The sequence below is a fragment of the Ornithodoros turicata genome, chromosome 9 (assembly GCF_037126465.1).
Source record: "Ornithodoros turicata isolate Travis chromosome 9, ASM3712646v1, whole genome shotgun sequence".
In the NCBI taxonomy this organism is placed as follows: domain Eukaryota; kingdom Metazoa; phylum Arthropoda; class Arachnida; order Ixodida; family Argasidae; genus Ornithodoros; species Ornithodoros turicata.
Genome location: NC_088209.1, coordinates 34,415,984 through 34,443,481, shown reverse-complemented (window position 1 = coordinate 34,443,481; position 27,498 = coordinate 34,415,984). Strand labels below are relative to the sequence as shown.

General features: G+C 47.4%; 2 protein-coding genes across 4 annotated transcripts in view; both read left to right on the top strand.

Moving 5' to 3' along the window:
* The first annotated feature begins 800 nt into the window (after positions 1-800).
* LOC135368715 (ras and EF-hand domain-containing protein-like) lies at positions 801-19,386 on the top strand. The gene is made up of 13 exons (XM_064602175.1): positions 801-924; positions 4,064-4,178; positions 5,114-5,195; positions 5,767-5,881; positions 7,514-7,615; positions 7,809-7,885; positions 9,214-9,298; positions 11,131-11,278; positions 12,186-12,267; positions 14,747-14,861; positions 16,689-16,790; positions 16,936-17,027; positions 19,174-19,386. The coding sequence occupies exons 1-13, from the start codon at positions 913-915 to the stop codon at positions 19,259-19,261; spliced, it is 1,215 nt and encodes a 404-aa protein (XP_064458245.1). The 5' UTR covers positions 801-912; the 3' UTR covers positions 19,262-19,386.
* Positions 19,387-22,966: 3,580 nt separating this feature from the next.
* Positions 22,967-27,498, top strand: part of LOC135368717 (EF-hand calcium-binding domain-containing protein 4B-like) — a 24,076-nt gene continuing 19,544 nt past the window's right edge. The window contains exon 1 of one of the 3 annotated variants that reach the window (XM_064602179.1): positions 22,967-23,223. In XM_064602179.1, coding sequence (XP_064458249.1) covers positions 23,203-23,223 — 21 coding nt within the window. In that variant the 5' untranslated portion in view covers positions 22,967-23,202. The remainder of the gene's footprint in view (positions 23,224-27,498) is intronic. The other 2 variants (XM_064602178.1, XM_064602177.1) reach the window with 2 other exon arrangements.

The window sequence follows — 27,498 nt, the reverse complement described above, 5'->3', positions numbered from 1 at the left end:
AAAAAAGGCTCCTCCTTCCGTTTTCAACAAATCTAACGCGAGAATGTTATCATTCGGGGTGACGATTGGCTAGGAGCGTGCTATGTGGTGAAGTTCATTTCTAAGAGTGTAATGGCACATTGGGTGTGACGGCTCGCGTTGGAAACGGCGCAGCATGCGCTACACTCTTAGAAATGAACTTCACCACATAGCACGCTCCTAGCCAACCACCATCCCGAATGACAACGTTCTGGCCCCTGATTTGTTGAAAACGGGAGGAGGAGCCTATTTTGTGCCGTGCATAATGGCACAAAATAGGCTCCTCCTCCCGTTTTCAACAAATCTAGAGCGAGAACGTTGTCATTCGGGGTGATGGTTGGCTAGGAGCGTGCTATGTGGTGAAGTTCGTTTTTAAGAGTGTAGATGCGACAGGTTGGAACAGGGAGAGTTTAACGGTGTCCTGGAAGCAACTTCCCGTTGGTTGATTAGGATTATACATACTTCAAAATATTGTCTATCTATGGGTCATTTCAGTTACAGAATGTTCATACTTCTAAATGTTAACTAAAAACCGCATCGAATGAAGAGCATTGATACTTCGACGCAGAACACGTTGGATGTAACGAGACCTTGGACGGAAAATGTTGGGGGGAGTCTCGTTTTTGGGCGTACTACCACGTTGGACGTAATTGCATAAATTTTCTTCCGAAGCGAACAGTATATGTCTCGCCGCCCGCCGTCGCTCTGACACAGACGGCGGAAGGAAACTCCGTTGGATCGAGAGCTCTGCATCGTACAGCCAGCGACGTCTTGCGTCATCACTCGTTTTGTGTAAGCAACGCCGATAAAACATTACCGCTACGGCGATAGTACATCATATCACAAACGCTCACGGTTGTGTGCACTCCTTCTGTACAACTGCTGCTGTTCATCATGGACAAACAGGTATATATAATTGTGTCCGATGAGCATTATTTTATTTAATAACCGTGTATCGCGCCACTCCAACTGCAGCTGGGACGTACGTCTCGTTTAGAACATGTCTGGCTGATTAGGTACGTCTCGTTTAGAAGGGAACGTCGGGACTTCGCTCACTCGATTGAGTCGATTCCCTCGTTTGCAAATATGGCTATGCCAACGAGATTCGGAAGCTGTCATTCACTTATTCGTTGCAGTTGCCTTGATATACAACTTCCGACGCTTACAACTTCAGTGGCAATCCTGTTTCAGTTCATTTTCCTTCCCTTTGTGCATTATGTTTCCCAGAGAAGGCTGTGAGTCACGTTCGCTGCCTCGTGATAATCGAGTCCGCAACAAATGCCGGCAGACTGGACGATGAAGGTATACAGAGCAGACATAACAGTGCAGTCTTTCTTGTCCAGTATTATATTGCTGTCGTATTAGTCATTTTTACGAGACTTTCATTTTTCGATGAATGAGTTACGTACTTGAAAGATATCGGCGTTGTGAACCTACTGTAGTTTTATACCCTCGTTTTGTTATAGACATCACGTTTAATTTTAACTAGTCGCGTCCTCATCACAGTTTTGGCGCATTATCACCTTTGTTGTCGATGCGCCATTAAAACTCATGTCGTCATCATCACATTCCAAGTGGCCTATGCTGCGCTGTACTTAGCGATTAAATAAAATGTTGTGTCCGACTTGTTGTATTATATTGCACCTGCTGAGTATTGTTTGTTTATTAAGTGCAATCACCAGTATTCCCGCAAAAGGGGGACCAAACCCGCAGATATTGTACTGCCAGCGACATCATTAGACAAAAAAAAAAAAAGAGAAAAAATATAAGAAAGCAATTGCTCCTACATTGCTCTGGATCAGGCGTGAAGGCAAAGCGCAAACCATTTTACACGATAGAAACGAGAAAGCCACGGAGGAACACACAGGGACAACACAACAGCTTCTCAAGACAGATATTTTACATATAGTTCCTTGTTATGGCGTCGCACGTGATCACAGTTGTCTCGCGACGTAAATACACCAATTATAATTAACCTACACTATTCATTTATGTAAACGTACACACGTATTTATGTAGCCGTATGCCACTCTGCATTACTTTCTCTTGTGTGTGTGTGTGTTTCAATATTGCTGGAAAGCCATTTTATTTGATGACGTACACTCTGCTCTTGTCTTTTTATGCACGACATTCATTCATGAATGAACCCGCTTCGCGTGTATGTCCTACATGTTTGTCTGGAACACTCTATGAATGTATACGTGTTTTCTTTCTCTCTCTTTTTTTTTTTTTTTTTTTTGGTGTGTGCGCCAACAAGGCCTTGTTCTTTCCTTGGGCAAGTAAACAATTATTATTATTATTACGATTATTATTACTTGGAAAAAGGAAATCCGGCATGAAGAAATGCGGGTCCTTCTGCATACTCGCATACATTATGGCACATGTTTTTTTTTATATATATAGAAATGAAGAAAGATAAAAAAAATCGAAATAATACAGTGCTAACAAGGACTGTGGTGTTCACCACTGCATTAAGGAGGACACTGAGGCGCAAAAATTTCTCCTCGCCGAGTGAAAGATAACGTGTAAAATGTGCACATAGAAAAAAAAAAAAAAAAAGAAAGAAAGGGGGAAGCCAAAATCGCAAGCTACCTTTCCGCCTTTCTCATTTTTCCCTTTCCGATATCCCTCTTCTCCTCTTCTCAAGAAGCACCACACGACGGTGTGGAAAATGTGTCCAATCATAACGGAAAATCGTTTGGCGGAGACCAATGGGAGGGCTCCCCGCAATGTCGCGCGCCCTTGGGAAAGGGGGAGAGAAGGCAAAAACCAACGGATGAATCCCGATGGAAAGTACCGTATTTTCACGCGTATTAGCCGCACCGCAGATAAGCCGCAGGACTCGTTTTTAGATACATTTCGAAAATGTTTTTGCAGATAAGCCGCACTCGCAGATAAGCCGCGGGTAATACGACGCGACTGCTTTGTGCGCTAAACCAGTGATGCACATACAAAATCAACAGAGACGCTCAACGCTCGTCAGCGCTGTACTCCCTGCCAGCTGCCCTGTTCACGTACTTGTCTGCGAAGTTGACGAATTTTAGTTTGAAGCCGCTGTCGTGGCTGTGCCTCAGCGTTGGAGCCATGCCTCACCTCTAACTGTCGTGCCCGTGTCCACGAATGCTGCTGCTCTCGTCAAATGAGAACTGACACTTAGCTGACCACGTTTTATCCCGATGACAGGTGTATTGAACCCTTCCTGTGGGTCTGCCCACAAAGGAGACCGTGGGGAAGGTCATAAACCCTGTCCACATTCCGGTGTCGGCATGATGTATAACAAAAGAGGTCAGTTCTAGTGTTCTACTAAGATGGGATTGTGCCCTTGTTGCGTGTTTTTCGTGGATTGACTGAGTCCACTCGAATGTGGAGTGGACCCGCCCCTGTTCGGTATTGTTCGTGCAATGGCAGGGCGGTCCTGTTCCGTCCTGTTCGTTTAACCCGGGGTATGGGGAAAGTACCAGGGAAAAATAGCCACCAGATAAGCCGCACCCACAGATAAGCCGCAGAGCGTCCGCGAAAAAAATAAATCGCGCATAAGCCGCGGCTAATACGCGTGAAAATACGGTAACTGTGGTGGTGGTGGTGCTGGTGAAAAGGCTCGCCGTTGTCGGCGTCACAAAGGTGGGCTACGTCACGACTGACGCCCTGGGAGAACGTGCGTCCTGGGCCGACTTCTAAGGGAACTGTGCCGACATATGTCTGAAAGCGTCTGAGCAACACCCAGGAGAAACCCCAGACAGCACAGCCGGCACCGGGATTCGAACCCGGGTACCTCCCAGTCTCGACGTGACATAGCCAGCACGCTAACACTGAGCCACACACTTCTCGATTGCCGTTCAAGTGCGTTCGTCTGTTTGCGTGTTCAGCCCCAGAACAGTTACTTTCCAACATACTTTACTAAACCTTGTTTCCAGTGCCAATAGACTGCATTCTGAAGGACGTTGAACTTTCTGAGTATAGCAGGGCATGTAATGACATACTGCGACACTTCGCGCGCGGTAAGGGCGAAGTAATGCACTAGATTGACAGCCTCGGTCTATTGCAGAGATCCGTAATCATAACGGTGGCAGTGATTGGAGAATCGGGAGTCGGGAAAACCACCTTCATCAACGCACTGGCTGCCGGTGAGGACGCACAAACGGATATGTTTTCTGCAGAAGGTAAGCTCCTGTCAGACTAATTACGTATACTCGGCCGACAATCTACCTGGCTAATTTTTTCGCGCGAAAAGTGCTCAATTTTAAAGATCGGCGCTGCTTCATCAGCGGCCGCAGAAGCAGCACCGGTGGCGTGACGTCACTCCCTAATCGGAGGAGTGAGAGCGCGGTGCTCAGAGGAGGAAAGGCCGCGGGTCCGCGGCATTCCTTACTATTCTCAAGGTAGCGGCTCACTGGTTCTCAGTGAGTGACGTTTTCTCATTTTTCCAGAGAGGGACTTCCGGCACACTCTCAACATCCGGCATCTGCTCTTGTCATGTATTCCGTCGCATAACTACGTTAAAGTGAAACTACTTTATCATTTCGCGTGGGATTTTCTGGCCCTAAAGAAATGCGGGGGGCAATCTTCGAGACGGCATTGAATAGTCTGTTTGTCGGGCCTGTTCCCACACGTGTTGATAACGACCGACTGCATACCCTGTTGCCCTTCGAAAAAAACATGGGTGAGACCCGGTACTGTTCGCCGCCAGTCGGGAGCTTATCGGAGCGAGGTCGCGGTAACGGGGTATTGGTTGGAAGTTTCGAACACTGTACGTATCCAGCATTTTTTCCTGTGGTTTCCTGGTGATCGCAGTGTTAGACCCAATGTTGGCTTTGCTTCCGTATATTTGACAGCTCGTGCGTCCGCTGTCTACTTCGACACACTGTTGTCCACAGTTTTCAAATTATATTTTCCAAAAACCAACGCGTGTGATCGGGAGTGACACTCTGACGTTATTAGTGTCCTGAGGAGGGCTAACGCTATTGAAAAAACTCGTTTTATGAGATTGAGTCTCATCAACAGCTCTACGGAACGTATTTTGCAAGGTTCTAAGTGCTGCACAATGCGGAACACAAGGGAAGTTGTTCGCACTGATTTAATACCTACATATGGACAGGAATGGACCTGAGAAAGCGAAATATTCGAATCGGACATCATCTGGTCACACTGACCTTCTGGGACACAACCGGGAATGTCAGGTATGTATTCCGAAGTTTCCTGTACGATTATCTGGCTGTTGTATGTTGATTTGTTGTATTCGTTGTTGCTGTGTTGATTACCTGCTCAACAGCTTTGATTTTCTGTGTGAAATAAGTAGCGGATTCGCTGTTTTTCTACTACCCCTTGCATTTGCATGAATACACAGTCGCTAAAACAAGCGAGGAAAACGGTTTCATTTCCGTCTCTTCGGCTGGCAAGGGGTGGGTGATCGGTCCATCGACGAAAAACAGATGCACGTGGATCCATATCATGGTTGTGGAATGGGATCACCCATTCCATTCCAATTCCATTCCGGCTGTGGCCATCCACATGCTGGTGACGCATCTTCTCCTCTGCTTGTTCTCTCTACCATTACCACCTCTACCTCTCTCTGCTTCTACCTCTCTCTACCTCTCTCTGTGCCATTTCCACCCCTTCTTCTCTTCGTCAAGACTCTCTCTCAGGAGGCAAGACTGTCAAATGCCTTCTGCTATATTCATGTATTTCAACGATGCCAGAGGGTGAACTTCCCTTTAATCTTTGCGCTTTCTTCGACTCGTCTCATTAAAGGACAGGGTACCTGCGTAATCTAGATGTCAAAGAAGTTGATGGCTTCATCCTTATGTATGCGGACTCCAAATGGGACACCTTCGCCGCCCTCGTGGATTCTGTCGATATTCTGGAGGTGAGGGCGCCACTGAGATATCCTCTTTTTTGCACGGCTCCAACAAAGATAATTTTGAATGGGGTTTTGCGAGACACTTGTGCTTCCGTTTCCCACTGCGCGTCATGGCGATCGTCTCGTTCAGACACGTGGCCTTCGCAGTTAATTTGTAGGACGCTTCTGCTTATCCTATATCTAGAGTCCTGCGTTGACCCCCCGGTACCCGCTGGTAACCTACAGTTTCCTATACGGGTGCCGGTCCCGATCTGCGATAATAGAGAGTTTTAGTACATCGTACGCTATCGCCTTTGCGTACGTAAGGGATAGCGGTGATGGTTCTGCGCACGCCCATATCAGAAAGAGAGCTTCGCGCAGTGCGCAGAACCATCAACGATATCCCTTACGTACGCAAAGGTGATAAGTGATAACGTATACGTACGATATACTAAAACTCACTATTGACAGCTTGACTGTCTTGCACGTACTGACATCCTGCCCTCACTTCGAACACCAACGCCAACAGCATTTCACCGCATTCTACAGATACCATGTCCCACTCCACCCAGCCCTTCTACTGTGGGTGATATACCTCTTGTGCCGTTTGATAATGTTATCCAGTTTCTGACCATGTGTCGGTTACTTAGTCAGACGTAGATGTAGTCAGCATTGCTCCGCTTTTAGCCTTTGTCACCTAACTCATTCTGTAAATCTCTCATCCTGGATCATCTCATCGCTCATATTTGTAGATAGCTTTTAACTGCCGCACTCACATGTTACCGTCCTCCTCCTCTCTCTCTCTCTCTCTGTCATCATCATCTCCCACACACTCACCATAGTACTGGCGCTCTTTGGCCTTTGTCGCCTTTCTGCCATTAAACACATAATCTCTCTCTCTCTCACTATTGTGTGGGCAGCAGGTGGGGAGAGGGTGTCATTTTTCACAGCAGCAGCGGTAGCCGCGATCAGGCGCTGGTAAGACATTTACCAAAAGCAGGAATTAAAAAGATGCACCTGGGTCGGTGTCTACCTGTCGCCCCCCCCCCCCCCCCGGGGCAAGTGGAAAATTTTTCGCCCCGTATCCTTGCCTCCGACACCTCCCAGGAACATAACTCATTCAGGGACAGGCTTTGGCTCGCAACCCACGCCTGTGGTTCATCTCGCCACGTGTGGAGGGTGAGGTGCGGATGGGACCTTGTGAGTGTATAGCTTGCGGGCGGATGCTGCTGTAATTTTGTAATAGGACGCTGGTTCCAGGTCGGGTGCGGGTCATACAATTTCGACCAGCACAGGACTCTACCTATACCCCCAACAGAACAAGTACACTCTAAAAACAGAGCTTCACCGCATAGCACGCTGTGCGCCAACCATTGCTACGAATGATAGGGTTATCTCCTCTGATTCGAGGAGAGAGCCTTTTTGTGGCAATTTGGATATATGGTAATCGCCACGAAAAGGCGTACGCCTCCCTCCCTCCTCAAATCAAAAGCGATAACCTTATCATTCGCGGCAATGGTTGCATCACAGCGTGCTATGCGGTGAAGTTCTGTTGTTAGAATGTATATATAGGCTGCCACATTGTTCCCCTTTGCTTTGTCACACAGTGCGCTGGTTCATGAATCTCACACGCAATTTCATCGTTGGTGTAACTTTCAGACACATCTAGGAGAGAAGCCCGTTCTAATTGTTGGGAATAAATTTCGTGGCCGTACCGCTGGCAGAGAAGTTAGTCGGAGGAATGGAGAAGGACTAGCTGAGGTAAGCATTGTAATGTGCGACCTCCCTGTACGAGAACACCCCGTACACACACCCTACTAATGCTGTCTGCCGTTGTTACTTTGTTACGCGTACAACATAAAATGCAGTTGTGATTGGATTGTGGTATACAAGAATCTGATAAATGAAATTCCTGAACTTCACTGAGAAAAAAGAGAATCCTATTTTCCCGCAGGACTTGAGAGCAAACTTCTCCGAGGTTGAAGCACTCGACGACAACCAGGTGCGGGAAGTTGTGCAGAACTGGACAAAGTACGTTCAACAACTGACACGCTCACGAACACGAAGTGTGACTTCGCTTTTGAAGACTGTCTTTGTATTGCAGCGTCAGATTCAGCAGATGCACCCTTTGCATCAGGCGTCACATTTTATCCTTTACGGTATATGCCTATAGCAAACCACGTGACATTAACATTCACATGTGAGGGTGATGGTGGGGCACTGAAGAATGAGGTGGCACGACTTGAGTTCACAGGAGCGAATTGGGTTTACGGAGGGGAAGCAGGCAGCCCCAGTTGTCATACCAAAGATAGAATGGGTGGTGTGGTGTCTGTTTTAATTTTATAGCAGGCGGGTTTCACTTTGGATATGTGTGGGTGTATGGCGGGTGTATCCTCTAGACGAACCTGTCACGCGCGCTTCTTTGCAACAATCAAGCAGGCGGGGCTAAAGCGTAATTTTCACTAATTTTTCTTCGACTATTTCTGTCGCGATACAGTGTGCATAGTTTTTGTTGGGTCTGTGGAGGACATCATATTTCTGTTTAAAAAAAGTGAGGTTCACTTGGCAATTTTCAGAGTTCAATTGTAAAAATATAAATTTCCCTCAATTAAAAATTGTTCAAAGCCTCTCTAAATTGCGGCAAAAGTTTCTAGGTGTTAATTGCCGAAAGTCCTACAGTTCTCCGGCGAGTACGTCGCCAGTTAGAATTTTTTATCACTTTAGGTGAAACACCCTGTATATAGGTCAGTGCACCAACCATCTCGACCGTCGATGCTGCTATGAACCCACCTGACCGTCCGCGAGTTCTCGGAATATGTTTCCTCAAACTCATCCGCATGTGATGAACTCTGCCTTGAGAATAGACCTCTACCTGTTTGTAAACGTATGAAGTCATAATGTCCGACAGCGCCACGAGTTTGGTAGAGTTGAACTACGTTCAAAGCTAGTGGCGAACAAGGTCGCGCCCGAAAGCCACGGTCTTGAAGGGATTACGATGGTCTCTGGAAGGGATGCGACCTTCGGTCCTACTTTTCTTTCAATAGGAGGCAGGGAACAATTGCCCATTCGTGGAACCCAGCTCTCCCCTTCCGATTTGTTTTGGTTTCGGTGTGTCTACCAACGTCATGATGACGTTTCTCGGGTAGAGGACTAAACTATGCATCTTACTCCCTGTGGGCGCGCAATGCTTCAACTTCATTTCAATGGCAGCGGTTCTTACTTCCTGAATAAAATACTGTCATTAATAGAATATCACATTTTGCACATACATACTGCATCTGGCTTCGCGTTGTGTGTACTGCATGCGGCTTCCTGTCCGAGGTGCTTTCATATTTATACGCCGTTATTTCGCTTTACAGTGAAGTACTGAGCATTCAACGCAAGAGTCAAAGGCCACTGAGGACAGCCGTAGATGGGGACAAGTCACTTCAAAAATGTTCTGATGTGAGTTTTATACGAGTACAGGGAGTATTGTGTTCGAGACATACATGAATACACCTCCCCCTGTTTATAAAGAAATGACTTCGTAGTGTTCAACGGCGCCACCAAATTGGTAGAGTTGAACTACGCTCGAACCTGGGGGTGAACAAGGTCGCGCCCGAAAGCCACGATCCTGAGGGGATTACGAGTGTCCCCGAGGGGGACGCGACCTTCGGTCCTACTAGCGAACAAGTGTCCCTTTGTGGAACCCTCCGATTTGTTTTGGTTTCCGTCTGTCTACCAACGTCATGATGACGTTTCTCTGGTAGAGGTCTATAGGAAGACTCGCGGAAAGCAGACATTCGTCTGCATCTATGTAGCGCCTCAAAAACAGTGATCCAGCGTCACGAACACAGCCTCTCGCCGAATTACGCTAGCAATCAGGAACTTTTACATTTTTACAGAAGTTCTAGCGTCCTACACCTCCAAGTGGCTGGCATTGTGCGCCGTTGGATACAGGGGTTTTCCCGGTACACCCCCATCCCCATAGGACACCCTAAAAAACCTCGCCCCCAACACCCCCCAGTTTGCCTGCCAGAAAGGCTAAAAATGCTGCAAATATGGGTGTCACCCCACACGGAACACCAACACCCCCTTGAGACGAAAATCCTAGGAATATTTTCCTGGTTGGATATCACTAGACATACGGATTCGGGAAACTACACTCTAAAAACAGAACGTCACCGTATAGCACGCTGTGCTCCAACAATTGCCAAGAATGATAGAGTTATCGCTTCTGATTCGAAGAGAGATGGGGGCGGACGCCTTTTTGTGGCAATTTTCATATATCCAAATTGTCATAAAAAGGCGTACGCCCACCTCTCTCTTCGAATCAGAAGCGATAACCATATCATTCGCGGCAATGGTTGGCGCACAGCGTGCTATGCGGTGAAGTTCTGTTTTTACAGTGTACACTCTTAGAAATGAACTTCACCGCATAGCACGCTCCTAGCCAACCATCATCTCGAATGATATCGTTATCTTCCCTGATTTGTTGAAAACGGGGGGCGTACGCCTTTTTTGTGACACTTATGCTGTTCATAATTGTCACAAAAAAGGCGTACGCCTCACGTTTTCAACAAATCAGGGCAGATAACGATATCATTCGAGATGATGGTTGGCTGTGAGCGTGCAATGCGATGAAGTTCATTTTTAAGAGTGTATGAGAGGGACAGACTACCTTAGAAAAAAGGGTGGAGCAGTTACACTTCTTAGGAGGTAATAGTTCTCGCATATGTTGTGCCTAAAAGGTTGCAAAGTTCTACACTCTTAAAAATGAACTTCACCGCATAGCACGCTCCTAGCCAACCATAATCTCGAATGATATCGTTATCTGCCCTGATTTGCTGAAAAAGGGGGGCGTACGCCATTTTTGTGACAATTATGAATAGCATAAGTGTCACAAAAAAGGCGTATGCCTACCGTTTTGAACAAATCAGGGCACATAGCGATATCATTCGAGTTGATGGTTGGCTAGGAGCATGCTATGCGGTGAAGTTCATTTTTAAGAGTGTACCTGCTACCTGCGAGTGATAGGGTTACTGCTCCATGTAAATAATGAGTGAGCGAGGTGGGCGCACGCCTTTCAGTAGCAATTTGGACATATGATAATTTATTTCACCACCCCTTTCCACCCTTCATCAGACGCTATGTTGAGTTAGGTGGTAACTATAGAAGTTACCACCTTTTTTCACACCCTTTTTTCCCAGAGTGTATAGTTGCTCTCCTGATATAGTCCAACCGCAACGACTGTGTCTTTCGGTACCTGGACCAATATCTGTAGTTCATTGTTACAGATTGCATCATCCAGATCATCAATATCTTCAATCAGCGGTCAACATAGGCATTTCAAGGTCATCTTGGTTGGAAACAGCAAAGTGGGGAAGACATCTTTTATCAAGAGGCTGGTCACTGGAAAATTCCAAGAGCTTTCATCTAGTAAAGGTGTGAATGCATAAACCAGGGAAAGGTGATTGCCGTGGTATAGTATGTGTGCCATGACATAAATTAGACTGATGTATTAAATCGGTCAGTCGTCAGCCGCAGTCGACATTTGTTCCTGATATGGCCTTTCCCGGCGCGACTTGAACTTGAATGGTAAACGGCTAAAGGAGAAGTTACTCCCGTAATCAATCACCCCTCCCCCCCCCCCAAAAAAAAGAGAGAGAATTAAGTGTGGTTTGAGATGTCCCGGTATGAGGTTTCCTGGTGTGTAAAGCATGAAAACAGGGCTAGAACTTCTTGTGCACCGCGAATGACAGTTCGTGTGGCACCAGATAACATACTGTTTTGTTGCCGCTATTAGTCAATACCGATATAGAACTTGTGCTCATTTCGTTCCCGATATAACTAATATATAGGTACTGTAGTTGAAAAAAATTGGAGGCAGACAACGAAGGTGTAGGAAGTAAGGTAAAAAGGGGGAAGCTATTTATTTACAGGTGGAAAGTTAAGGGGATACGTCGACGTTGCAGCGGAAGCTCCGCCTTCGTCAGGACTAAGGGGTCTTACACGTGTCTAGACTATAGACACGTGTAAAAGTTCCAAGAAATCATTGTCACCCCTTAGTCCTGAAGAAGGCGGAGCTTCCGCCGCAACGTCGACGTAATCCCCTTAACTGCATTTTACTAATCAATTACCTTTACTAATTACCTTTACAGTTACCTCTACTAATCAAACTGCAACTACAGCTACGTAGTCTCACTGCTCAGTTGTTCAGTGAATTACCTGCTACTTTGTATGCCGCTCCGTCTGACATTTTTAATGTCAGAAGTATTCTAAATAAATAAATAAACCTGCCAAATTCTCGCAATACGAACTAACTTCTCATTCTTGTACATTCATTCCGTAGAAGTTGACATCGTACGGCACGTGATGGATGTTGAAGGACAACTAGTAAAGCTGCAAATCTGGGATACTGTAGCACAAGAAAGGTAAATTACAAGAGCGATATTACTCCAATACATAAATGCTATATGATGTTTACGAGCTGGAAGAACGGGTAGGAATTCCTTCATATTTGTCGCTGTTTACTGATAGTGCTCACTTGCCAACACCGATTTGGCTGAACGAAGCGAAAGTTACCAGGTCAACATTCACGTGCATCATCATTGCACGCACGCAGACACACAGAGACAGAGAGAGACAAATGATTAGCTGTCGCTCCAGGTCACGTGTCCAGGTGTCACGTGTTGGTCCAGGTGTATTACACGTGAGTGTCCTTTCAGGACTTATCGAGGCATGCAATTCAAATTCAGTCAGGGAATGGAGTTTTTCGCAACCTTGCTGTACTGGAATGGCGCACATCAGTGCACCTAGAAGTCTAGAAAAACCATATTCATTTTACAGTGTCAGCTCTTGAAAGGGGAAGGGGTTTTTTATTAGGAAAAAAAAAAAAACAGGTTGGGAATCCAGTAAACGAATATTACACGAAATCATGATTGAAATGTAGATCTATGGGCGCCAAACATCTCCGTCAAAACCCCTCCACGCTGCGCTCCCACGTCACGGAGGTCCTTTGAACATGAGGAGCTCCTTTCCTCGCTTCCTCCTCTCCCGATCTGAGTATGACGTAGTACCGAGCGCTCAACCGAAGAGCGTAGTTTCCCGTCCTCAATGGCCTCTACTGCGACGACCTCTACTGCGCGTTCAAGATTCAAATTCACATTGTCCAATCATTGTGTATATCTTGCGAGCCGATGAGTAGCGCCCCTAGCGGATCGGGCCGATTATGACATGGTCGTTACAATGTAGTAGGTCGTACGTTGGCATAACATAACGTCGTCGTCGCATCTGGCGGCCTATCTGCTCTTGCCTGCTCCTGCCACAGACGACGACGACGTGCCAGCCAGTCAGTTCTACCGGCATCGTCCTATGAAATAATAATAATAATGGTACTGTGGCATCCGTGGTAATAATAATAATGGTACCGTGAGGTTACACGTAAGGTTTGTCTGCCCGTGTGGCGACGCCGCAGGGTAGGACTGCGGGTAATTCGGACCACCCGGGGTTCTTTTGACGTGCGCCAGAAATCTCCGGCACACGGCGCTGAAAGCAATGTTTACCTCCCCCACATTGCTACCGCCCTCGGCCGGGATCGAACCCGCGATCTTCAGCACAGGCCTAGCGTGATGCCACGAACATCTATCAAGTGGGACGTTCCATCACCACCGGAACACGTCTTCCAGGAGATAGTCTTCCAGGAGTCTACCAGGAGATAGTCTTCCTCGTGTGGAGGAAGACTATCTCCTCTACAGTTGCTCGGTGTGTGAACGCATCCCGAGATAGCCTGTGATCGCCAGTGTATTTTAACAACCATCAAACATTGATTCACAGAGCGCTAACTTCGAAAATCGCGTTCAATTTCCTTTTTAATGTGTTAGCATTAGAGTCCTCGCTACGCGGCGTGGTCTCGCTGTAGTCACGGCGCGGCGCGCATACGTGGTGTGTAGAGAGGGAAGGAGAGGGTGCGTGGAGAGCGCGACGCGGCGCGTCGACAGTGCAGCTGTAGTGGTAGACAGGTCCTGATGTGACTGCGTAGGCGCGTCATGGGTTATGAAAGCTGTGCGGAGGAGCGGCGGCGAAAGAAGGCTGAGGCTGCGAGACGGCGCCGCCAAGCTGAATCGGAGGAAGCCCGAAAGGCTCGTTCGGCTGCGGATGCTGTATTGCGTTAGTGTTGTGTAGGGTCTTGTGAAGGGTAGTTCCCAAAGGGTTTTCAAGTTTTAATGCTAAAGCATTTCCGCCGGATACACCATTTTGACCACGATTTTTTATCAATCCCGTTCACACATGTACTTCATGTACGTGTACTCAAGTTAGTAGTTTAATAGCCATGTCAGTTGCCTTATAGCTTAACAAAATACTTTTTTGGATCATTTTGGCTGAGGAGCAAGTCCTCCGCCCTGGCTGCACCGCTTAAAGGAGCAACGACGTTTCCCATGGCATAACATTTTTGTCTGTGGCGTGCTCTGCAACAGATAAAATGAGCGCTTGCTAATTAACGACGAGAGCAGGTGACCTAAAAGCACGCATGCACATGACTTCTGTTCTGCACGCCATTCAGACATCCTCCACTCTTTGAAAGAGCGTTTAAGAGAACGAGCGGAGATGGATGTTACTTCATGACGTGAATAATCCCACTGGCAGGGCGAGCACGTGATTCGTGATGTAGACCAGAGCTCAGAAGAAAAGCAGACAGACACGGGGAGCTGCCGACGTCAAGCGAGGGTATCGGGCCATCCATCGGAGGCTGCTTTCGAGTGCTTTTCTAAATTTCATTGCGCAGCTACAATACACCACATATGCCACGAAACATTTGCTCCCTTGCTCCTTCAGAATCCCCAACTTTCGTCGTATCTAACATTTCACATATCTTGATATAGTTTGCAGCCCAACAACTGTTCATCAATGCAGGTTTCACACGTTGCCCCACCAGTACTACAGACGAGCGGAAGGCGCAATTGTCATGTACGACATCACCAGCAGGGAAAGCTACAACGATGCTTCCAGGTGGGCTGAGGAGATAAAGGCATGTGGAAATCACCAACTTTTCTGGTAACGCCTCCGTGAGGCAAATGGCAGCCGGTCCTTCATATTTTGGAGAAGGTCCCCTTGATAACGCGGTCCGCCCGCGGGTGGGCCGTGTCTTCGATACGGTCGTCGGGGTAGCATCCGTTGCGGTGCTGTTCCCAGGAAGATTTTTTCCTAGAAACGAGAACTGGGTGTTGACAACACGAGACAGAATGTAGCACTGGTCCTTCCTCATGAATATTCGGTTTAGCAGGAAAAACTCCAAGCCAAGGTGTTCCGGTCACCGCTGCTTAAAGTAAATGGAACCGGGGAGAAGGCCGCAATCATTTTCTCGCCGTCGCCGCCCCAGTGGGCCAGGTATGGCCACCGGAGCATAGGATTTATTGCGTGGTTCCGGCGTTTGCGGTACTTTCCGAGTTCTAGATATCTTATTCTAATTATAAAATTGGATCTTATTAGTCTAACCAAGACCTCTTGCGGAGTTCAAGTGATATTATCTCCGCCTGCATGCTTTCGCGGGTACTCATGTCGTGTGGTGGTCCTGAGACCACCATATGCTCCCCGACAACCACTACCCTCCTTCAGACTCCTTCCTTCGCCTTCGTATACGTAAAGCCCTTACACACATTCTTGTCCCAACCGAAAATCCTCGGTACACTGGGTGTGCCACACAACAGTGTAACCTAAGGTAAATCAATCGGCGGTTCCACACTGTTGTCCATCCGTGTAATGTCCCTGTGAGCGCGAAATGCTACGACACAGGGCCATAGCCAGCACCCATTGAGATGCCTTGAATAGTATTGAGGCTATGAGCATTTTTAATTACTCCCAATTCCGTGACGCGGCGTGCCATAAAGAAAGACTAAAGTCTTTCGTCAGAAATATTATCCGGGTAGGGGAAACATCCCATCAAAGCTCACATTACTGTGTTTACGGCTATGTACAGCGTCTTACGTGTACCTCCATTCCATCCGGAATGATGTTCCGTTGCAATGATTGGCTGTCAGCGGACGTAACATGCAAGCGCAACCGTAAACGCAGCAATGTGAACTACAGCCTTCACTCCCACCCTAAATCTAAAGGCACGTACTATCTAAAGGCACAGGTCTGTTGCTATACAGGGTGTTCCAGTAGTGCGCCAATGGAAGAACTTTCTTTTTCGCAAGTATCTGTCTGAAGCCACATACAAGCTGCGCACTGTGTGAATGAGTGTGAGGTGCTCATTATTTAAATAAACATTCAAATTACTTTCGTGAAAAAACATAACTCCTAAAGCAGGGCGCATGTCAGCATTAAAATGGGTGCTACCCCTTTTAGAACCATCAGTGGGGCACCTTTTAGAGAAAATTCTGCCACCGAATCTGGTCATTTCTCATCCTATTTTTGTCGCGGCTGGTCGCGGTGAAGCGTAGCAGGACGTTCTTCCACTCCCTTATCCACCAATGAATTGCGTCCTTTTGCGCTGCGCTGCTACCAGCCGCGACAAAAATATGATGACAAATGACCCGCTTCAGTGGCAGATTTTTCTTTCTAAATTTTCTCTATTTTTCTCTCTCAGATTTTTGTCTAAAAGGTGTGCACTGAGGGTCCCAAAAGGGGTTATGCTGATTTAGAAGTTATGTTACTTTACGAAAGTCATTTGAATAATGAGCGCATCACACTCATTCACACAGTGCGCAGTTTGTCGGATGGTATCGAACAGATACTTGTAAAAAAGGTTCTTCGATTGATGTACCCGTTCGCGAATTATTTAGTCCGGGGTCTAACTAAAACACCCTGCATGCCCACTTCTATAGCGAATGACCAAAGTTCCTTTATTTTTTAGAAACAAAAATTAATCGAGCCAGTACTCGTGGTGGTAGGTAACAAACGAGACCTGTCCCAAACACGTCAAGTACAAGCAAAAGAAGGAGACAAGCTTGCCCACGTAAGTGTTTCATCTGGCTCTGATGATTTGTTATTTTTCAATAAGCGTTATCATTTACTGCAAGTACGGAAGACATTTATTACGGTCGCTTGACAACGATATATCGTTATAAACCAGCTACATTTATATGAAATGTCTGTTTCAGTCCTTGTCCTCTCCAACAATGGTGGCGTCATTCTTCGAGGCCAGTGCCAAGACGGGACATAGCGTTCTCGCGGCGGTAAACCACATGGCACTGTAAGTCGTCGTTATTCGCAGGCGTTCTAGCGCTGATTAAGCTCCCTTGCAGAGATATGTTGAGTTATAAAACTTTTTATAGCATTGCTTCTAAAGGCTTTTAATGTAAACTAAATAAATACTACAAGGCATGTTACGCAAGTGACAGTGGTTTCAAGCAGAGTCTGTATAGTCCCTAGTCGGCGATACATGGCGAATGATGTCATCTGATGTCCATATGACGTCCATTGGAAAGCGTACACGGGTCTAGACTAAAATTGCCACTACGAAATGAATGTTGTGCCTTCATGATTCCGTGATTCTACCTAGGGCTCCTGAGTACTAGCTCGCTCCGCGTGTGCAGAGGGTGCCAGTATTCAGGCACCCTAATCGTACCCAGAGCCACGTACAAACCATGCTTATATAAATCCTACCTCATTGATGTCATTATAATCCACGCGTCCCACATTGTGTTCTCCCAAAATTAATTAAATTATAAAATTAAATTATTAAGTATGACGTCAGAGGGTGCGCACAATATGCCACCCGCCTGGCACCATCACCGCTCCAAGGTCTCCTCACTGCAGCTGCTGGTAATCTTTCAACGTGGGAAGGAGAGCGGAGACCGGGAAGGTGCGTGCACTGTTGCTGCGAGACGGATGTCAGGACTCTTAAGCACGTACACCCAATCTTGTCTTGGCCCAGACAAGCTTTTATACAGAGCACGTACACCCAATCTTGAAGAGTCCGAAACTGCGAAAGGTTTGCTGGTCCTTTCGGGTACTCGTTGGGGCACGTAATGTTCACTGACCGCATTTACATTTTATTGCTTTCTAATAGGAATAGACCTCTCCCTGTTCGTAACCAAATGACGTCATAGTGTTCGACAGCGCCACCAATTTGGTAGAGCTGAACTACGCTCGAAGCTAGGGGTCGCAAGCGAAAGCCATATGTCTTAGGGGATTACGACGGTCTCTGAAATGGACGCCACCTTCGGTCCTACTTTTCTTTCAATAGGAGGCAGCGAACAAGTGCCCATTCGTGGAATCCATCCCTCCCCCTTCAGATTTGTTTCGGTTTCAGTCTGACTACCAACATCATGACGACGTTTCTTGGGTAGAGATCTATTATGGTCCGCTGTATGGGCGTAGGACGTATAACTAGGGTTAACTACACCCATTTTCAGAATAGAGAAACAAGATTTTCACTTTAGCTGCTTTTATACAGAGCATCAAACCGAAATTTTTCCGGTTCAGTTCGAGTTCGGGAACAGGCATAATAGTTCGGTTCAGCTCCAGGAGCCCAAGCAGCACAATGTATTGAAAGTAGAGTGCACCTCTTATCAATGTTCCCTAGTTTCACAGGTCTGTTCAAGACCTTTCACCTACCCTCCCACCCCCATTGCACTGACTTTCAGCACATTGCGCTGCTTGGGAGGACACAGATATCGCTTCCGAACTGGTTCAAGATGTTCTAAACCAGTTCCGAACCAGTGCTTTACTTCTCTTCGCATGTCCTACACTGTTAAAACAGAACTTCACCACATAGCATGCTCACAGCCAACCATCATTCCGAATGGTATCATTCTGCGTATTGATTTGTTGAAAATGGATTGGAAAAAAAATTGTTTAAAAAACTCTGTTCTGTCCCCAAATGGCCTTCAATGAGACCACTTATTTACTTTACAAACGGTTCAGGTATGTGCTTCCCGACTCTGTGCAAAGCGTGACAAGAACGAACATGAAAACGAAACTATATAGAGCGAGGTTGTCCGACGTTGTCTCCATCGATGAAGGCGTCCAGCATTTCCGCTTGTATTGGAGACTCTGGTTGCAAAAAATGTTGTGCTTTTGGTATTTGGTACAGGTTGAGACACTTTTGATAGGTAAGATGAAAAATGGTCAATCTCGAACTCTCGTTCTTTGAAAGTAATTTTGGAACGGTAACCGCAGTGTTCTAAATCGGTTCGGTTCCGGCAAAAAATAAGGGTTCTTTGCTGTTTTTTTTCGGTTCCGGTTCGGTTTGATGCTCTGCTTTTATGCTTTTATAGCTACTGTGCGAGGAACGTAGCCGCATGATGTGTCAAGCCTTCTAGAAAGGTTACCTGGCAAACATAGCCATCACCAATCCAGCAATTCACTTCTCCTTTTCTCTTTTTGGAGTACAGGCAGATGCTGCGTGCTGAGGACAGCGAAGTTGAGGACGTTGTTCATCTTCAGAGCCAGGCCGAACAGCGACAGAAATGCAGATGCTGATCCTAAATGCAGACCATATGCCAATCTTCTCACATCATACACATGGACAGATGTCTCACGTACACCTGACTTGGCAGACCATCTAAGTTTGCGAATCAGTCACAACAAAGCCATTTCAAAATATATATGTGTGTGTGTGTGTTCTTTGTGTGTGATCAAAGTGTGTGTTTGTGGTGGTATACACCACTCAAACTGGTAGATTGGCATCAGCAACAAGCAGTAGCAGCCAACTACAAACAACCATTACAGCTCGCGTGGCTCTGTGGTATGGCACGCTGGTCATGTCACATGTCCATGTCACATAGAGACTGGAAGGTACCCGAGTTCGCATCCCGGTGCCGGCCGTGCTGTCGATGATGATGATGATGATTGGAGTTTAATAGCGCATTGACAACAAAGATCATAAAGGCTGTGCTGTCGGGGATTGTTTTTCTGGGTTTTCCTCAGATGTTATCAGTACATATATTGCGGCGCAGTTCCCTTAGAAGTGAGCCCAGGACGCACATTCCCCCAAGAGTGTTAGTTCTGACTTCGCCCAGTCCGACAACGGCAAACTCTTTCATTAGCACAACCGCCAGCTTTTTCTTCTTTGGGGATTATTAGGCTGAATATTACGTTAACCCTTCCCTTATCGCACCCATAGAGCATCGATCACTGGCTTTTGACGATTTTCAAGCGGCGCGGCCTCTAAAAGGCAGATATGGACAAGTGGGCACATATGGTGGATACTGTAAACACTATACAGAATGAGTTTCGTTTGCACTTTTAGCACTTCCCCCGTGGTAGTGATTTATGAAGATGGCTCTGCACCAAGGAGGCAGTGTGGACATCTTTAGAATCACTAAATAAGCTACGCTTCAGAGTATCGACACTGAGTTCCAAGAGCGAGCATGCGCCATCTTGTTGCCACGCCACGCTACCCACGCGCACTGAGCGCACGATGCCATCTACCGTGCGCGGATGAAATGTTTCTTTCATTTGCAAGCTACAGTTCACTGCCTCGAGCACACTTTGACATCCTCGGGACGCTCTGGTTGACAATACATGGATTATCGCACAACAATCATACACGCTTCTCTATCCCACAGGGAACATTATGTTAGCCGCCTTTGATCCTCAACTGGGGATAATACCGGTGTGGTGCGGAAACAAGATGGCGCCCCTGCTCTCCCTTGGACCTCAGTGTCGATACTCTGAAGCGAAGCTCATTTAGTGACTCTAGAGATCTTATCTCTGTCGCGGCTTATGGCGTTCCCGCGGCGTATACCACTTTTGCAAAAGCGCAATACTCGCATTTGAAGCATATTTGGCTTCAATTTCGTTTATTAGAACGCGAATAACGATTCTGGAGGTGTTAGATAATCAGACGTTTGTCCTGAGTGTGTGATTATGTATACAACTTGCACTATTGCAAAATGTGCAATGTATGTGCAGGAAAATGTGATACAAGAACAGGGAAGTTGAGCAATAAATTAATGTCTCCTGCAGAAATTACGATGTTCATTTCTGTTTTACTTCGTCGATGAACTCTGTAACTCATAAACAACATGAGTGTTGACGTTATTTTCCACAACTCATGAACTTTTTGGTCCAGTATTGATACTTGCCACATTTTGTATAAGTATTCTGGAAATTGTAGATCAATACTTTTGTTCAAGATACAGGCGTATCTTTATGAGGTTTCTGCTGTTTGCACAATTTTTTTTTTTTTTGCGTTCCAAAATTAGTTTTGGAAATACATGGATAGCTTTGTTTCTGAAAAGCTTTGTTTCTGAGTAAATTTCAGGGAGAGGGGAGTAAAACGGCGAGTGATTGCAATCTAGGGGACTAAAAGCCGTAATCGCACCCATTTAGAGTGTACAGGGTTTCTCCGGAAGAGAAGAGATTAGAGAGTTTTAGTGCATCGTACGCTATCGCCTTTGCGTACGTAAGGGATACCGTTGGTGGCTCCGCGCACGCGCAAAACATATAGCGTGCTTCGCGGACTGCGCAGAACCCCCAACGCTATCCCTTATGTACGCAAAGGCGATATCGCACAATGCACTAAAGCTCACTATGAAAGACTGAAGGTAACCGCGTCCAGCGTCTGCCTCTGGTTCTCACTCGCCCCGAGAGATCCGTCACCTGGCCTACGTCGCCGAGTTTACGACCGACATCAGGCACGTTCCTTGTCATGCTAACGTCGTTGCGGACGCTCTATCTCGAGTTCACATTGCTGGCCTGGCCCACCATCTGTCACCAGACATTGACTATGTTGAGCTTGCAGAAGTGCAAGCGAACGACCCCGACATGCCTGCCATGGTTCAGTCATCCCCGTCCCTCGACATCCACAAGCTTCCCTATCCTGGAACCTCGAGCCTCTTGTTATGCGACACCTCTACGGCTACCCCACGTCCTCTGGTTCCGCACGACTTCCGTCGCCACATCTTCAACCGCTACTACTCTCTGCATCACCCCGGCATCAAGTCGACGCAGAGGCTCATTGGCACCTGCTTCGTCTGGCCGTCCATGAATCGGGACATCCGCCAGTGGGCTTGAAATTGTTTGGCCTGTCAGCGTTCCAAGATCCAGCGCCATACGACATCCCCATCGATGCCCTTTCCCACCCCTGATGCCCGCTTCCACCATGTACACTTAGATCTGGTGGGTCCTCTTCCTCCGTCTGCCGGCTACGCCTACCTCTTCACCTGCATTGACAGGTACACCCGGTGGCCTGAAGCGGTACCTATCAACGATATCACGGCTGAGACAACCGCTCTCGCGTTTCTGTCCTCCTGGGTGGCGCGTTTTGGAGCTCCCGCCGTTATCACGACCGAGCGCGGACGGCAATTCACGTCCCGCCTCTTCGCTGACGTCTGCAGATTCTTTGGCGCTCGCCATCACTTCACCACGGCCTACCACCCAAGCGCCAACGGACTGGTCGAGCGGTTTCATCGCACGCTGAAGACCGCTTTACGCGCCGCTGAAGACACGACCCATTGGGTCGAGCGCTTGCCATTAACGCTCCTTGGCATTCGTGCAACCCCCAAGGTAGACTGTGGCGTTGCACCATCCACCCTGGTCTTCGGGTCTGCCTTGCGTCTCCCGGGGCAGTTCTTCGACACACCGACTCCAGCCCAGCCCGCACCCGACCCTCTTCACTTCGCCACACGCCTCAAAGAACATGTGGCTGAGTTTCGCTCGCCAGTCCCACGCAATTCATCTTCTCGTCCGATATTCGTGCACCCAGACCTTTCCACCGCCACCCATGTCTTCCTTCGCCACGACGCCATCCGCCGTCCACTCCAGCCTCCCTACGACGGCCCCTTCCTGGTGCACTCGAGGTAAGACAAGACCCTTACCCTCAGATTTCCGGATCGTCTCGAGGTCGTATCCATAGACCGCGTCAAGCCGGCATTCCTGGACACTTCTCCAGCACCGACCCCTCGGCTCCTGTCTCCTCGCCCTTTACCCCCGCAAGCTGCCCTCCCAGCTCCGCGGTGCGTCCATTGGGTTCCAGACTCCCCGCAAATTCACACCTTTCCCGCTTCGTACCCATCCGGGAATCTGCGGTGACGACCCAGCCGTGCGCGGCCTTCCCGACTTCCGCCACGTCTTCCGGCCTTGCCTTCATCAACCTCCGGTCTAGGCGGGGGGGGGGGGGGGGGGGGGCCCTTGTAGCGGCACCTGCTGACAACGACGAGTCCTGTCTTTGCCCTGCTCGTGCAAGAATTCGTTAGTTGAGATCCGGTCCTCACGCAGTAAAGTGGTTGTTGCCTTTGTCTCCTTTATTGTCGTGACTTGACTTCGCGATAATCCCACTCGAGCCACCGAAGACGTCGGCATTCAAGTGCAACTGATAAAATATTGATATGAGGCCGTGAGTATTTGGATTATATTCAGCAGGTCTCCTCGACGTAAGGTGGAGCGCATGTACGGGCTTTCCATCTCCTAAACGTTTGATGTTCGTCATGAGTGAACAGGTGAGGCTGCTTTTTTTTTCTTTTTGTCTGCTATTTTCTTTTTGCCAGAACATGCTCGGCATAAATGTTACCACGGAGACATAAGTAGGTTTTGTGGTTTTCGGCATTTGGCGAAAAATGCCGAAGAACGCCCCCTGAATGATTTTTTTTTTTTTTTAAGTTCGGAATATTCCGAAACACTCCGAATATGCAATACCATGTCAGCTGGTATCCTTCGAATGAGAAAGAGAAATCCCCGTTGGAATGCCCCACATGTGGACCGTAGGTCGAGCCCTGCATTAAAAACCTTTAGTGCATCGTATGCCTTTGCGTACGTAGGGATAGCGTTGGTGATCTCGCACACTCGCAAAACAAAGAAAGCTTCGCGCAATGCACAGAACCACTACGCTATTCCTTACGTACGCTTACGTACGTCGTGGGTTTTGGTTGGTGTTTTCTGTCTGTCTATTATCCCCCAACCAGACACACTTGTGTCAAATTTGTTCACTTTCAATTCCGGGGATAGCGTACGATGCACTAAAACTCACTATTAGAGAGTTTTAGTGTATCGTACGCTATCGCCTTTGCGTACGGAAGAGATAGCGTTGGTGGTTCTGCGTACGCGCAAGACACAAGTAGAGCTTTGCGCATTGCGCAGAACCACCACGCTATCCTTTACGTACGCAAAGGCGACAGCGTACGTTATGCTAAAACTCACTATTATCTCCGGACGGTGCCCTTGTTTCGTTGTACTTCAGTGCTTATAGAAGGATGACCTAGGGTGCTAGACTCGTCGTATCGTGAAACACGAAGAAAGTTCAAGAAATGGGAGGGAGGGCAACCATTGGATGCTTTCCGTGGCCCACGTGAGGGCTCCTGACTGTCAATCAAACCCCAGGTCAAGGCTACCGAGACGCGCGCACTTTGAAATATTTTCATGACGTCAAAATGACGTTTTGGCTGCCCGGGGTGACGGTGTCTTTGCAGATTTCACCAATGTAAACAATTCGGGAGATATGAGGAAAGACAGGCGTTCGGCAGTTTCCCTGGCCCACGTGACGGCCCGTGTTGTCAATCAAACCAAAGTTCAAGGAAAGGGAAAATACAGCTTTTGGCAGAAGTTCCGTGACGTCAAAATGACGTTGCGCAACATTTTTTTCCACCGAGAAAAGTTCAAGGAAAGATTTCATCTCATTTCATTTCATCTATTAATCCCAAGGGCCCAGAGGGCATTACATGGGAGAGTGGCAGAGGTGGCAACGGAAAAAGCATATTAATACAATAGAAAATAGGCAATAAAGAGTACATAGACTGCAACATATCAGAACATAACTGAACAAGCGAACAAACATAACAGAATAAATGAACGAAAAATGTGCGAATTAATGCAATAATCGATATGTGACGCAAAGAATGAACATTATAACGAAACAAATGTGGACAATGAACTGCGGAAGCGATCGGGGGGAAGATGAGAGATGACATCGGTGGGGAGGTTATTCCAATCAACGCATGTCTTGGGAAAGAATGAGTTAGAAAACGCCGTCGTTCTGCAGCGAGCTGGTGTGATGTAGGGAAACGAAGGAATGTCAGAACGATAGAGCTTGTGGAAAAGGCAAAGCCTCGAAATATATCGACGGGTTGATAAAGGTAGTAGGTCAAGGCGAAGCTTTAGCTGGGAAATGCTACCGGTAGTGGAGTAATTGTTAGTGATAAACCGCGCGGCACGGTTTTGGACCTTTTCCAATTCATTAGATAAGTACGCGACAGAGGGGTCCCAGATAGCAGCAGCATATTCTAACTGTTGTCGTTTACTTGGGGGGAGGCAAGGCGAAGATTCCGTCGTAGATAGCCAAGCGTACGGTTCGCCTTTGCGGCAATGGTGGACACGTGCGTGTTCCAAGAAAGATTAGATTGAAGTACGACACCAAGATACTTGTATGAAGAGCTTGACGGGATGCTAGTATTATTGATGCTGTACGAACATGAAAACTTAGGAATGCGACGAGAAAACGTGATGTGACAACACTTGTCGATGTTAAGAGGCATATGAGCCATTCCTTGCACCACTGGTCCACCAGGTTGAGATCATCTTGGAGTGTTATTGTCTCTGCCGCGGTTGTGATTTTTCTGTACAAGACGCAGTCGTCGGCGAACAGTCGTATGTTGGAGGAAAGGCGGTCAGGGAGGTCGTTGATGTGTATCATAAATAGGAGAGGTCCGAGGACGGAACCTTGCGGGATGCCAGAGACTACGGGGGTAAGTGCGGAACAACAGTCACTGACCTGGACAAACTGAGAACGTGAAGCAAGGAATTGGCGGATCCACGATAGGGTGAGGTCATCGATGTTAAAACGGCGGAGTTTTAGTAACAGACGGTTGTGGGGAACACGGTCGAAGGCTTCTGAAAAATCTAAGAAGATGGTATCGGTTTGATAGCGACTGTCGAAGTTAACGTGGAGGTCATGAACGAACTGGGCTAGTTGGGCTTCGCATGAGTAACCCTTTCGAAAGCCGTGTTGCCGATGGAAAAGAAGATTATGATTAACCAGGTGGCTGATAATATTAGAGTGAATGATGTGCTCGAGAAGCTTTGAGGGAACACTAGTTAGTGAAATGGGGCGGTAATTGGCAGGGGAACATCGATCACCCTTTTTATGGATAGGGATCACTCTACCTATACGCCAGTCAGAGGGGACTTGGCATTCGCTTAGTGACTGATTAAAGATGACTGATAAGTACGCTGCAGAAGTTGTCCTGGTGCCTTTCAAGACCTTAGCATTAATGTTATCAATCAACCAGCAGATGATGACATTTTTAACGAATCAATTAACTTCGTTATACCATGAGCCGTGATTACGAAAGGTGCCATTGGCGGAGGAGTATGCCATGGACTGCGCAGCTGGTCAGAGATGGGGGATTCGATAGTGAAGTTACTGGCAAAGGTGCGGCTGAGGATTTCAGCAGACCTAGACGCAACCAGTAGTGTGCCCTCGCCGTCTACAAGCTGGATGTCTGGGACCGGGCGCGGGTTAATTAAATTCCAAAACTTCCGGGGGTTTGAGCTCAGAACTGACCCAAGGTCGGATTGAAAGAATTTAAGTCTGGCCGTTCTGAGAGACTTCCTATACAGCAAAAGGGCCGAACGATATCTCTCCCAGGCATGCTGGGAGTCGGAGCGTTTGGCACGGCGAAACATTTTCTTCTTTTTACTAGCCAGAGACTTGAGCGAGCGATTAAACCATGGAGCGGTCTGCGAGCATGGAATAGTGATCTCGGGAATATGAATCTCTGCAAGGTTGCAGAGTTTGTTTTTAAAGAAAAGCCAGTTGACCTCGACCGACCTAGTGGCGCTGTCCCGGCAGAATGTGGAGAAGTCAGACTGAAGCTCTTCGTTGATAGCTTCGAAATCGGCTCTGTCGTAGAGACGAATAACTTTCTTGGAACGAGGGCGCCTAGGCACGGATACATGTAGTTGATAGTGTACCACATTGGGGTCGCTAAGTTTCCCGATATCGGAGATAGCTTCTATAATCTCAGGACGTGTGGACAAAACTAGGTCGAGTGTGCTTGAACAGCTGGTTGAAACTCTTGTAGGAAAAGGTACCACTTGCGTAAGGTTGAAGTCGTGACACAGCTCGAGAAAATCCTTATCGATGGAAGCGGAGCCAGGTGTTACACACGGGACAGACCAGTTTATACCAGGCATATTAAAGTCGCCCATCAGGATGATAGTATTGCTAGGAAAGCGAGCAGTAACGACAGACATGTCGCAGCGCAATTGATCGATGAAACCAACATGAAAACTTGGTGAGCGATAGCATACACCGATGATGGCATGACTATTACAACAGTCAATTTTTAACCATACAACCTCTAAGCATGATTGCACACGTATGACAGACGACGAAAAGCAGTCACGAACACCAAGGAGCACGCCACCCCCGCGTCGGCCCTCTCTGTCACATCGATGAATTTTGTACTTGGTGTCGTACGGCAGGAGCTCTGTGTCAGATATGTTAGCGGAAAGCCATGTTTCCGTTTTTTGTTATATCACAATCGCAGGAGGACATAAGGCTGTTAAGTTCATCCTGCTTTGGTAGGAGGCTTCTGATATTGGTAAAAATGACCGAGGGACGCGGAGTTGGTAGAAGCAGAAAGTGATGCACTCGATACAATGCGCCTTTCGACAGACTCTTGCTGCTATGCGCCTTTTTCAACAATTTGAGGTGGCGTGGTTAAATGTATACAATTTGCCATTCAATAACAACTTGTCGAAGCGGAGCTTGAAAGGCG

What these genes read in the sequence shown, in the direction of transcription:
- LOC135368715 (XM_064602175.1), top strand. An exon ending in GGATATGTTTTCTGCAGAAG is followed by an intron (nt 4,179 to 5,113) that starts GTAAGCTCCTGT and finishes ACATATGGACAG; the next exon opens with GAATGGACCTGAGAAAGCGA. An exon ending in ATTCTGTCGATATTCTGGAG is followed by an intron (nt 5,882 to 7,513) that starts GTGAGGGCGCCA and finishes TGTAACTTTCAG; the next exon opens with ACACATCTAGGAGAGAAGCC.